At 35.1% G+C, this 12810-nt stretch overlaps 1 protein-coding gene across 1 annotated transcript in view; it reads left to right on the plus strand.

Annotated features, from left to right (window-relative positions):
• Positions 1–12810, plus strand: part of C10H12orf40 (chromosome 10 C12orf40 homolog) — a 121931-nt gene that overhangs the window by 95146 nt on the left and 13975 nt on the right. Inside the window, exon 12 of the mRNA XM_023182779.1 lies at positions 4264–4346. Within this exon, the coding sequence (XP_023038547.1) occupies positions 4264–4346 (83 nt within the window). The remainder of the gene's footprint in view (positions 1–4263; positions 4347–12810) is intronic.

A 12810-nucleotide genomic window follows, 5' to 3' on the forward strand; every position in this document is an offset into this window, starting at 1 on the left:
TGTGTGTGTGTGTGTGTGTGTGTGTGTGTGTGTGTGTGTGTGTGTGTTTTGCCAATAGCTTTTTTTTCTTGTGAGGTATTTGATGAATCAGTAATTTGGGAGAAAGTGATTCTTAGCATCTATGGGATCTATGGGAATGATTATTAATTTTTATTCATATGTCTTTTTGCATTATTGTTGCAAAAAAGCATGCAACATAACATTTCTCCTCTCAACAGTTTCCAGGTGTGCAATACAATATTGTCAACCACATGCACATTGTTGTGCAACAGACCCTCGTCCTGTCTCTCACACTCCCTAAACAACAATTTCCTACTTGCCACTCCCCCAGCCCCTGACCATTACCATTTTACCTTCTCTTTCTATATTCTACTTATATAACTAGTAGGTGAAATCATGTAGTATTTGTCTTTTTTATAACGGTTTGTTTCACTTAACATAATGTCCTTAAGTTTCATCCACACTGTAGTATATAAACAAGATTTCCTTCTTTTTCATTGCTGAATAGTATTCAATTGTATCTGTATACCATATTTTCTTTACCCATTCTTTCACTGATTGTCATTTAGGTTGTTTCTGACTCTTGGCTATTGTGAATAATGCTGCAATGAACATAAGTATGCAAATGTCTCTTCTAGGTCCCGCTTTCCGTTATTTTAGATATATATTCAGAAATTATATTTCTGGATTATATAGTAGTTCTATTTTTATTTTTTTGAGAAATCTTCATACCATTTTCCGAAGTTGCAGCACCATTTTACATTCCCACCAGCAGTGCAGAAAGGTTCCAATTTTTCTACATCCTTGCCAATATTTGTTATTTTTTGTTTTTTTCTGACAGTGGTCACCCTAAGAGGTGTGAGGTGATACTTCATTTTGATATAGATCTTTTTAAATGGTGAATTTTACTAATGGATTTTGTGATTTGGACCATCTTAGCATTCCTATAATAAATTCCACCAAGTCCTGATGTGTTGTGGTTCTTTGCTCTTCTTTTTATTCTGTTCTTTGTAAAAAAATTAATACTTTTTTAGTATAAGATTTTTGTATTGGTATTCATAAGTGGGATTTTCCTGTAGAGAGAGAATGTGTGTATGTGTGTGCAATCTTTATCAGATTTTGATATTGATGTTATACCAGATACAGAAAAGTTTTTAAATGTACATACAGGCAAAAGTTGAGGCTATTTGAAAGCCTTCTTGAAACTTGAATCTTTTGCTTCTTCTCTATCCAAATTTCACTGCTTTATTGCAGGTCATAATCACTTCATACCTAGATTATTCAGTTAATCATCTAACTGACTTGATTTCATTGTCTCACCTCTCTTTAATTCATCCTTAGGTAACATCATGGACAATCTAAAATATACCTCCATTAATGTTTAGAAATATTTGCACATTCTTTTCCCTCTATCCCACATGTTAGTTTTTCATCTTGTCTCTGAAAATTGTTTATTCATCATTCAAAACCTACTCTTTATACTTGTGTTTTCTCTAAATTGTCACCAAATCTCTTTCCCTAGGGTTCATCACACTTAGCTGCCTACTACTTTTGTATCTTCTATGATGTCACATCTTATTTTGTGACTTAAAAAATGTGTATCTTTCTCCACTACAAGATTCTGAACACTTTGAGGGCTCTGAACATGTGTCCCTAATAACTATCACAGTGCCTTACATAAAGTAGTTACTCAATAAGTGTTTTTTTTTTTTAAGTTTTTAAAAAGTTTTTTTAACACAAATTATTGGGGTACAGGTGGTATTTGGTTCTCACATATCAGTGAGAACATATGATGTTTGGTTTTCGATTCCTGAGTTATTTCACTTAGAATAATAGTCTCCAATCTCATCCAGGTCACTGCAAATACTTTTAATTCCTTCCTTTTTATGGCTGCATTTTTATTCCATCATATATATGTAAAAAAATATATACATATACATGCAGACACACACACCGCAGTTTCTTCATCCACTCATTGATTGATGGGAGTTTGGGTTGGTTCCATGATTTTGCAATTGTGAAATGTGCTGCTATAAATGTGTGTGGAAGTATCTTTTTTGAATAATGACTTCTTTTCCTCTAGGTAGATACCGAGTAGTGGGACTGCTGGACCAAATGGTAGCGCTACTTTTAATTGTTTAAGGAATTTCCACGCTGTTTTCCATAGCGGCTGTACTAGTTTACATTCCCACCAGCAACGTAGAAGTGTTCTCTGTTCACCAATCCCATGCCAACATCTACTGTTTTTTGATTTTTTGATTATGGCCATTCTTGCAGGAATAAGGTGATATCACATTATGGTTTTGATTTGCATTTCCCCGATCATTAGTGATAGTGAACATTTTTTCATGTGTTTTTTGGCCATTTGTATATCTTCTTTTGAGAATTGTCTATTCATGCCCTTAGCCCACTTTTTGATGAGATTGTTTGTTTTTTTCTTACTGATTTGAGTTCCTTGTAAATTCTGGATATAAGTCCTTTGTCAGATATATAGATTGTGAAGATTTTCTCCCACTTTGTGGGTTGTCTGTTTACTCTCCTGACGGTTCCGTTTGCCATGCAAAAGCTCTTTAGTTTAATTAGGTCCCAGCTATATATTTGTTTGATTGTATTTGCTTTTGGGTTCTTGGTCATGAAATCCTTGCCTAAGCCAATGTCTAGAAGGGTTTTTCCCATGTTATCGTCTAGAATTTTTATAACTTCAGGTCTTAGGTTTAAGTCCTTAATCAATCTTGAGTTGATTTTTCTATAAGGTGAGAGATGAGGATCTCCTACATGTGGCTAGCCAATTATCCCAGCACCATTTGTTGAAAAGGGTATCTTTTCCCCACTTTATGTTTTCATTTGCTTTTTTGAAGATCAGTTGGCTGTAAGTATTTGGGTTTATTTCCAGGTTCTCTATTCTGTTCCATTGGTCTATGTGCCTATTTTTATACCAGTACCATGCACATTCCATGTTCATGTATGAGTAGAATCAATGTTGTGGAAATGACCATACTGCCAAAAGCAATCTACAAATTCAATGCAATCTCATCAAAATACCACCATCATTCTTCACAGAATTAGAAAAAACAACCCTAAAATCTATGTGGAACCAAAAAAGAGCCCGCATAGCCAAAGCAAGACTAAGCAAAAATAACAAATCTGGACACATCACACTACCTGATTTCAAACTATACTATAAAGCCATGGTTACCAAAACAAGTGTTTATTTGTACTTATTTTCATTTGCATGCCCTTTCCTGTACTGCTAAAGGTGAGAACATTCATTCAGCAGACAAATTTCTTCCCTTCTGATGACTGTGGATTTACAGTACTTATGGACTGAATGAACCTTGTTGGTGAAATGAGGGTGAAATGCCCTTAATTATATTGTTAGTAGTAATATTCTACTCTTCATTTTTGTGCACTCTACTTTCTGTTGTCAGGGACAAACCTGCTTTGTGGGGGTATAAATTTCCTTCTAGAATGATGAAATAAGGGTATCAGAGTTCAGCTAAGTTCTCTCTGCCTCTCAGTTGACTGAAGCTAGATTCTGTTACAGAGAGCATTTGTCCTGGCCTGAGGCACTCATGGTTTATTGCATATAGGAGGGCATGTGATCTGGTATGTGTTGTTGTTTCATGTTCTGCAGCGTTTTGCTTCTCTTGATAGCAGACCGATTTTCATAAACAAGGTAACAGGAGTGGTTAAAGCTACAGTTGCTCTTTATCATTTATACATAGTAGGGATTCATCACCTACATCTCAACCCCATTTTAAAACTTTACTTGCAATTGTAAAATAGTAATATTAAGCAGATAATGAAAATTTATCAAACTGGATGCTTTAAGTTTTATTCACAGCATTTGATTGCACAGTAAACTTTCATTTACTAGATTGGCAAATGTTTGATGCCTTAGGACTTAATAACTTGGTTTTCTCTTCCTTCCCTCAGGTTAACACTTTAAATTATTTGTTCATAAAATATAATTCACATGTTGGAAAAATCAATCCAAGTTTCTTTATTCTGTTTTCTTCACTTACGTTATATACCCTTATTTCATTTGTAGATACACATTTTTTAAGAGTAAAATTAACCCATAAATCCTGTCAGAATTGTAAGGTGCTAAGTATCCACAATTTTAACTAATTTTGGTACATTTTAAAGTGTTGTATGTTGTTATCTAAATTTGTTTTATCAGCAGATATCTTCTGCTTGGCATGTGTATGTTGTAGAGTATTCATAAATACCATTATTCATGTATTAAACCTTTATTTTCAGCTCTTGATTCTGCACAGAGTGGTTGGTCTACCAGTTACTCTCCAAGACCAACAGACAGCTGTTTAAGTTCTAGTTCAGATTTGGTAAGTTATGCTTGTTTCATCTATTAATATATGCTATATTAATTAATAATTATTTGTTTTTCTCATAGTTTACCTTTACCTTATAAAAATGTTGAGTCAAATAGTGTATGTAAAAATTAATATAAACAAAAAAGTAAACAAACAAAAATATATACAACTATTTAATAATATAGAAAAGAAAAATGTAAACAAAAATGTAAAATAAAAATGTAAATGAGTACCATTCTTCACATTTGTAAAAATAATGCTTTTACTGCCATTTACAAAACACCTTTTATCCTTTTATCAGGATACATTGTATATATACACATATATATACATACACATAAACACGCACACACACACACATTATGTGTGTACAGTTTATCCTTGAACATTGCAGGGTTTAGGGATGCTGCTCAGTCAGAAATCTGAATAAAATGTTTGACTCTGCAAAACTTAACTACTAATAGCCTGCTGTTGGCCAGAATCCTTACTGATAACATAAACAGTTGATTAACACATATTTTGTATGTTGTATATATTATATACTGCATTTATACAATAAAGTAAGCTAAAGAAAAGAAAATATTACTAAATATCTTAAGAAAGAGAAGATATACTTACTATTTATTAAGTAGGAATAGATCATCATAAAAGTCGCAATCCTCATCATCTTCAGGTTGAGTAGGCTGAGGAGGAGAAGGGAGAGGCAGAGTTGGTCTTGCTGTCACATTGGTAGCAGAGGCAGAAGAGGTGGAGGAGGTAGAATAGGGGGCAGGAGAGGCAGGCGCACTTGGTGTAACTTTATGGCAATACATCATTATTTCTTTCTGAGTTTTGATTTTTCATTTCTCTAAAAATGTTTTTACATGGTACCAATCCTTCTTCTACTGTTTACTTTAGCTTCAGAGCCTGTATCATAGAAAGATCTGTGTCATAAAGAAGTCAAAAGGGGTCTTGAGTAATCAACACTTCTGCCAGATTGTCTAATGTCAGAGTTTTCTGGCACTGCTTCTTTTATGTCTTCTTCCTTGTCGTCCGTAACTGGTTCTTAAGTACTCATCTCCATCAAGTTGTCTTCTGTTAATTCCTCTGGAGGGTATTTATTAGCTCTTTAATTTTTGTAAGCTCCATATCTTGAAACCCTTCACCTTTCACCTTTTTTGCCATATCCACAATCTCTTTCATTATTTTCTTGATTAGCTCTTGTAAATCCTATGACGTCATGTTCGATATCTAGAACAGTGTTCTCCTGCAGGGATTTCTTTTCCAAGTCTTGATGACTTTCATGGCTTTTTCTATAACAGTAATGGCATGTTCAATGGTATAATCCTTCCAAACTTCTATGATGTTCTCTCTCCTGGATTATTTCCATTGCATTGGCCATCCTTTCCATAGAGCACAATGTATAATGAACCTTAAAGGTCAGTGTGACTCCCTGATCTAGAGGCTGAATTAGAGATGTTGTGCTTCAAAACATATAAACTACTTTGACGCCTTTGGTATTGAACTCATGGGATTCTGGGTGACCAGGGGCATTATCAATATCAAAATAACTTTAAAAGGCAGTCCGTTACTGGCAAAGCACTTACTGACTTCAGGGACAAAGCACTGATGGATTCAATTCAGAAAAAGCGTTTTTGTTTTCCAGGCCTTCGTGTTGTATTACTGAGAGACTGGCAGTTGGTGTTTATCCTTCCCTTCAAAATTTGAGGGTGAGCAGCTTTATAGATAAGGGCAATCTTTGTCATAAACCTGACTGCATTTGCACAAAACAGTAGAGTTAGCCTATCCCATCCTCCCTTTAAATCCTGGTGCTTGCTTCTCTTCCTAATAAATATCCTATGTGGCATGTTTTTTTTTTTTTTTTTTTTTCCTGAAATAGGGCACTTTGTCTCCATTAAAAACTTGTTTAGGCAGATATCCATTTTCCTCAGTGATTTTCTTTAAAGGCATCTGGGAATGTATCTGCTGCTTCTTGGTCTGCAGAAGCTGCTTTCCCTATTACCTTGATATTTTTTAAGCCAAAGTTCTTTCTAAAATTATCAAACCATCTTTTGCTGGCATTAAATTCTCCAGCATTAGATCTTTCAGCTTCCTTTTGCTTTAAGTTGTCATAGAATGGCTTCACTTTTTCTTGAATCACATTAGCGTCTGAAAGTATGCCTTTGTCATAGCAATCCTGCACCCACATAAAAGCTACATTTTTAATACAATGTAAAAAGGTATTTCACAAAAGTACATTTTCCTTCACAAGTTTCCTTTTCTTTCTTTTTTTAAAGAACTATACTTAGATTTAGCTTTTACTTGTGTATATGTAAACTCATGCACATGAGGCCTTAGAAATTCTAAGGAAGAGATGACTGTCCTTCAATAGCATGTTCTCAACACTATATTACAGTGTTCTCTATTTGTAACTAGTTCCATTCCCTGAAAGAAAAGACCAAATAATGCATCTCCAAAGGATTCTGCTCATAATTACATTTTAAATGTATATGCATAAACATATTATAATAAGTACTTATGATCAAAGATAAGAAATATCAGTTAACCAGGCATGATGGTTCCTGCTTATAATCCCAGCATTTTGGGAGACTGAGCAAGCAATTGCTTGAGTCCAGGAGTTCATGACCAGCCTGGACAACATGGCCAAAGCAAATACAAAAAATTAGTCAGACGTAGTGGTGTGTGCCTGTGGTCCCAGGAGGCTGAGGTGGAAGAATCACGTGAGCCTGGGAGGCTGAGGTCACCTTGAGCCATGATTGTGCCACTGCACTCCAGCCCAGGCAATGGAGTGAGACCCTGTCTCAAAAAAAAAAAAAAAAAAAAAAAAAATCACCAATAACATGTTATCAACACTAGATTACAAGGTTATCTATTTGTTAAACAGTTGAATTCTCTGAAAGAATATAACTCAAATTGCATCACTAAAGAAGCACGCTTAGATTTACCTTTTATTTATTTTTTGTTGATGTATAATATTTATACATATTTAGTCAGGTATATATGATGTTTTGTTACATGACTCGAATGTGTAATGATCAAGCCAGAATATTTAGGATATCCATCACCTCGAGTATTTCTTTCTCTGTGTTGAAACCGTTTTAAGACATAGCTACTAGCTATTTTGAAATATCTATTTGTTTTTAACTGTAGTTATCCTACTCTGATATTAAACATTAGAACTTATTCTTTCTATGTAACTGTGTGTTTGTACCCATTAATCAACCTCTCTTCGTCTCTCCCACCCCCTGACACTGACACCTTTCCCAGTCCCTGGTATCTATCATTCTACTCTCAACCTCCATGAGATCAACATTTTTAGTTCCCATATGTGAGTGAGAACATGTCATATTTGTCCTTCTGTACATGGTCCTTATGCTGGATTTATGTATCTTAAAATGGTGGGAAACTGCAGCTGCAGACCCCAGTTTATAGTACATACCAAACAGTTCAAGCAATTAATTAATGCCATGACTTTTCTCTGCTTCTTGGGAGCACTTCCAGCATCACTAGTGGCATTTCATGTCCCTCCTTGGATGTTATTCAAGGTGTATGTTACTGCACTAAACATAGTGAAAAATATGCAAGAACCACAAGAGATCACTGTTTACTACAATATGCAATTTACCAGAGAGACTACAACAGCAACAGGAGGTGGCTATGAAATTGTTACAGTAGTACAGTATGTACTACAGTTAGTTTTATGCAGCCATGATTTAATACTGAATATTTGTTTACATTTCTCTATGTTTGTTTACATTTGTCTTGGTTGTAAATGGTGCCACTTATGGCCATGTTTATATGCAAAAGTTTTGATAAATTTTAACTTTTCATAATAGATCCGTGTATATTTTACAGTAGTAAATTATAAAATAAACTAGTATCTACAGATATTTTATGCATTCATGATATACTTAACTTTTTCTTATTTTCTGAGTTTTTTCAAATTGTCACGAATCTCTAAAGTTTTCTAATGTATTTATTGAAGAAAAAGGCACATATAATTGGACCTGTGCAGTTCAAACCTGTGTTGTTCAAGGGTCAACTGTGTATACACACATGATATATAATATATAAAAATATATAGAGATACATTTTCTTTCTTTTAAAAGGCTTTTTAAAAGAACCCATTCACAATAATTAGAAATGTAAAATAACCAATAATATGTTCAAAAATAAACTCTTCACGTTTAGATGAAAACTGTAAAATGTTATTGAAAACTGAAACCTGAATAATTGGAGTGACATAGTATATTCTGAGTAGAAATGCTCCATTGCTGATAAATCACATGTTTAAATGGAATTCTCCTCCATTCATTCTTTCATCTTCATTTTGTTTACCTTTTGTCTCTAATTCACCATCCAAGCAGCTCTTGCTAAAGACACCAATGACTTCTATGTTGTTAAATTCATTGGATACTTTTGAATCTATCTCATAAGAACTCCTAATATTGGTATAAATTATTATTTTATTTTTTAAAAAACAATTTTAACTCTTCACTTTTGTGATAACACACTATCTTGTTTGTCTTCATATTTCTCTGAAGACTACTTCATGCCTTTGTCCACTTTTCCTCTACCCCCCATATAAATGTTGTGAAGTTTAGAATTTGACACAGGACAATCTTTTTCTGTTATCCTACACTCTAAACCCTAGGTGATGTTATACACTCCAATGAATTTTGTGCTATCTGCATGATGACAGTTCTTAACTTTAAACTTTAGCCCTCATCTTTATTTAGATGTCCAATTTTCCATTGAACATATCTTTGATATTTCATAAAAATCTCCATTTCTTCATACCTCAAACTGAATATCCCCTGGTTCTCCACAAATGAGTTTTTCTGACATTTCCTATATCAGTAGATACCTTTTCTGTCCACCCACATGATCATGTCAGAAACTTAGTACTTAACTTTGTCCTTTATTTGGCTGTCTCATCTACCTCATTTAACGAGATTCCTTCTGTCACTTCATCCAATCAAGTCAATGTTTTCTCTTGAACTACTGTGGTTGTTTCCTAAGAAATCTGTCTACTATCACTCTTGCCCCACTTTCTTCTAGTTAGCAACTATCATGATCTTTTGCAAACATAAATTGAATCATGTTATTTCCATGTGCAACTCTTTAGTGGATTCCTATTTTACTTTAGCGTCAATATCCCTTATAGTGACTACCAGCCATCTGCGATATGAACCTGGCTAACACCTTCAATTTCTTCTAGTGATCTCCCTCTCTCATCCTTCCCCACACTACTGACATTTCACTTTCCTTAGCTTGTCAGTGTCTTTTCTGCTTCAGATCTTTTATACAATCTATTCCCTCTACCTTACTTTTATTCATCCTTCAGGTCTCATCTTAAACTGTCACTTATTAGAAAAGTCCCTCCCTTGCTCCCCAATCTAATTAGGCCTATCAGTTATGTGCTCACAATGCCTCATATTTGTTCTTTATAACACTTTTCTTGAATAATTATATATGCAAGTGTATGATTATTTAACCAACATCATTTCTACCCATCAGAATGTCTGCTCCAAGAGGGTCACATTATAGTTGCTAAATGAGTATTTGTTTGAATAAATAAATGCATTGAGCTTGCTTTCTCTAATTTGTGCTGAGTCAGTTTTAATGCTATTTCATAGACTTACTATTGCTGTTTCAGTGTCAATCAGCTAAAGCCTATACCCCTTTTTATATTTAGATTTTACATTAACTTTGTATTTTTAGCTTGAATAATCAATATTTTATATAAGATTTTCATTAAAAGAATATTTTCATTAATTCAGTAATTAAAAGGTAAATTTTTCAAGAATTTTGAAAAATTTATGCTTAGAAAATTGAAATCTAGACCTATTAAAGAGTTCTTGAAGTTTGTCTTTTTTTTTTTAATATTATACTTTAAGTTCTAGGATACATGTGCATAACGTGCAGATTTGTTACATATGTATACATGTGCCATGTTAGTATGCTGCACCCATTAACTTGTCATTTACATTAGGTACATCACCTAATGCTATCCTCCTCCCTCCCCCCATCGCCCAACCCACAACAGTCTCCGGTGTGTGATCCCCTTCCTGGGTCCAAGAGTTCTCATTGTTCAATTCCCACCTATGAATGAGAACATGCGGTGTTTGTATTTCTGTCCTTGAGATAGTTTGCTGAGAATGATGGTTACCAGCTTCATCCATGTCCCTACGAAGGACACGAACTCATCCTTTTTTATGGCTGCATAGTATTCCATGGTATATATGTGCCACATTTCCTTTTTCTTCTTCTTCTTATTATTATACTTTAAGTTCTAGGGTACATGTGTATAACGTGCAGGTTTGTTGCATATGTATACTTGTGCCATGTTGGTGTGCTGCACCCATCAACTCGTCAGCACCCATCAATTAGTCATTTATATCAGGTATAACTCCCAGTGCAATCCCTCCCCCTTCCCCCTTCCCCATGATAGGCCCCAGTGTGTGATGTTCCCTTCCCGAGTCCAAGTGATCTCATTGTTCAGTTCCCACGTATGAGTGAGAACATGCGGTGTTTGGTTTTCTGTTCTTGTGATAGTTTGCTAAGAATGATGGTTTCCAGCTGCATCCATGTCCCTACAAAGGACACAAACTCATCCTTTTTTATGGCTGCATAGTATTCCATGGTGTATATTTGCCACATTTTCTTAATCCAGTCTGTCACAGATGGACATTTGGGTTGATTCCAAGTCTTTGCTATTGTGAATAGTGCCACAATAAACATACGTGTGCATGTGTCCTTATAGCAGCATGATTTATAATCCTTTGGGTATATACCCAGTAATGGGATGGCTGGGTCATATGGTGATTCTAGTTCTGGATCCTTGAGGAATTGCCATATTCTTTTCCATAATGGTTGAACTAGTTTACAATCCCACCAACAGTGTAAAAGTGTTCCTATTTCTCCACATCCTCTCCAGCACCTGTTGTTTCCTGACTTTTTAATGATTGCCATTCTAACTGGTGTGAGATGGTATCTCATTGTGGTTTTGATTTGCATTTCTCTGATGGCCAGTGATGATGAGCATTTTTTCATGTGTCTGTTGGCTGTATGCATGTCTTCTTTTGAGAAGTGTCTGTTCATATCCTTTGCCCACTTTTTGATGGGGTTGTTTGCTTTTTTCTGGTAAATTTGTTTGAGTTCTTTGTAGGTTTTGGATATTAGCCCTTTGTCAGATGAGTAGATGGCAAAAATTTTCTCCCATTCTGTAGGTTGCCTGTTCACTCTCATGGTAGTTTCTTTTGCTGTGCAGAAGCTCTTTAGTTAAATGAGATCCCATTTGTCAATTTTGGCTTTTGCTGCCATTGCTTTAGGTGTTTTAGACATGAAGTCCTTTCCCATGCCTATGTCCTGAATGGTACTACCTAGGTTTTCTTCTAGGGTTTTTATGGTATTAGATCTAACATTTAAGTCTCTAATCCATCTTGAATTAATTTTTGTATAAGGAGTAAGGAACGGATCCAGTTTCAGCTTTCTACTTATGGCTAGCCAATTTTCCCAGCACCATTTATTAAATAGGGAATCCCTTCCCCATTTCTTGTTTCTCTCAGGTTTGTCGAAGATCAGATGGCTGTAGATGTGTGGTATTATTTCTGATGACTCTGTTCTGTTCCATTGGTCTATATCTGTCTATATCTCTGTTTTGGTACCAGTACCATGCTGTTTTGGGTACTGTAGACTTGTAGTATAGTTTGAAGTCAGGTAGCATGATGCCTCCAGCTTTGTTCTTTTGACTTAGGATTGTCTTGGCAATGTGGGCTCTTTTTTGGTTCCATATGAACTTTAAAGCAGTTTTTTTCCAATTCTGTGAAGAAACTCATTGGTAGCTTGATGGGGATGGCATTGAATCTATAAATAACCTTGGGCAATATGGCCATTTTCATGGTATTGATTCTTCCTATCCATGAGCATGGTATGTTCTTCCATTTGTTTGTGTCCTCTTGTATTTCACTGAGCAGTTGTTTGTAGTTCTCCTTGAAGAGGTCCTTTACATCCCTTGTAAGTTGGATTCCTAGGTATTTTATTCTCTTTGAAGCAATTGTGAATGGAAGTTCATTCATGATTTAGCTCTCTGTTTGTCTGTTACTGGTTTATAAGAATGCTTGTGATTTTTGCACATTAATTTTGTATCCTGAGACTTTGCTGAAGTTTCTTATCAGCTTAAGGAGATTTTGGGCTGAGACAATGGGGTTTTCTAAATATACAATCATGTCATCTGCAAACAGGGACAATTTGACTTCTTCTTTTCCTAACTGGGTACCCTTTATTTCTTTCTCTTGCCTGATTGCCCTAGCCAGAACTTCCAACACTATGTTGAATAGGAGTGGTGAGAGAGGGCATCCCTGTCTTGTGCCAGTTTTCAAAGAGAATTTTTCCAGTTTTTGCCCATTCAGTATGATATTGGCTGTGGGTATGACAAACCCACAGCCAATGTGCCACATTTACTTAATCCAGT

This window comes from Piliocolobus tephrosceles, chromosome 10 (genome assembly GCF_002776525.5).
Source record: "Piliocolobus tephrosceles isolate RC106 chromosome 10, ASM277652v3, whole genome shotgun sequence".
Classification (NCBI taxonomy): domain Eukaryota; kingdom Metazoa; phylum Chordata; class Mammalia; order Primates; family Cercopithecidae; genus Piliocolobus; species Piliocolobus tephrosceles.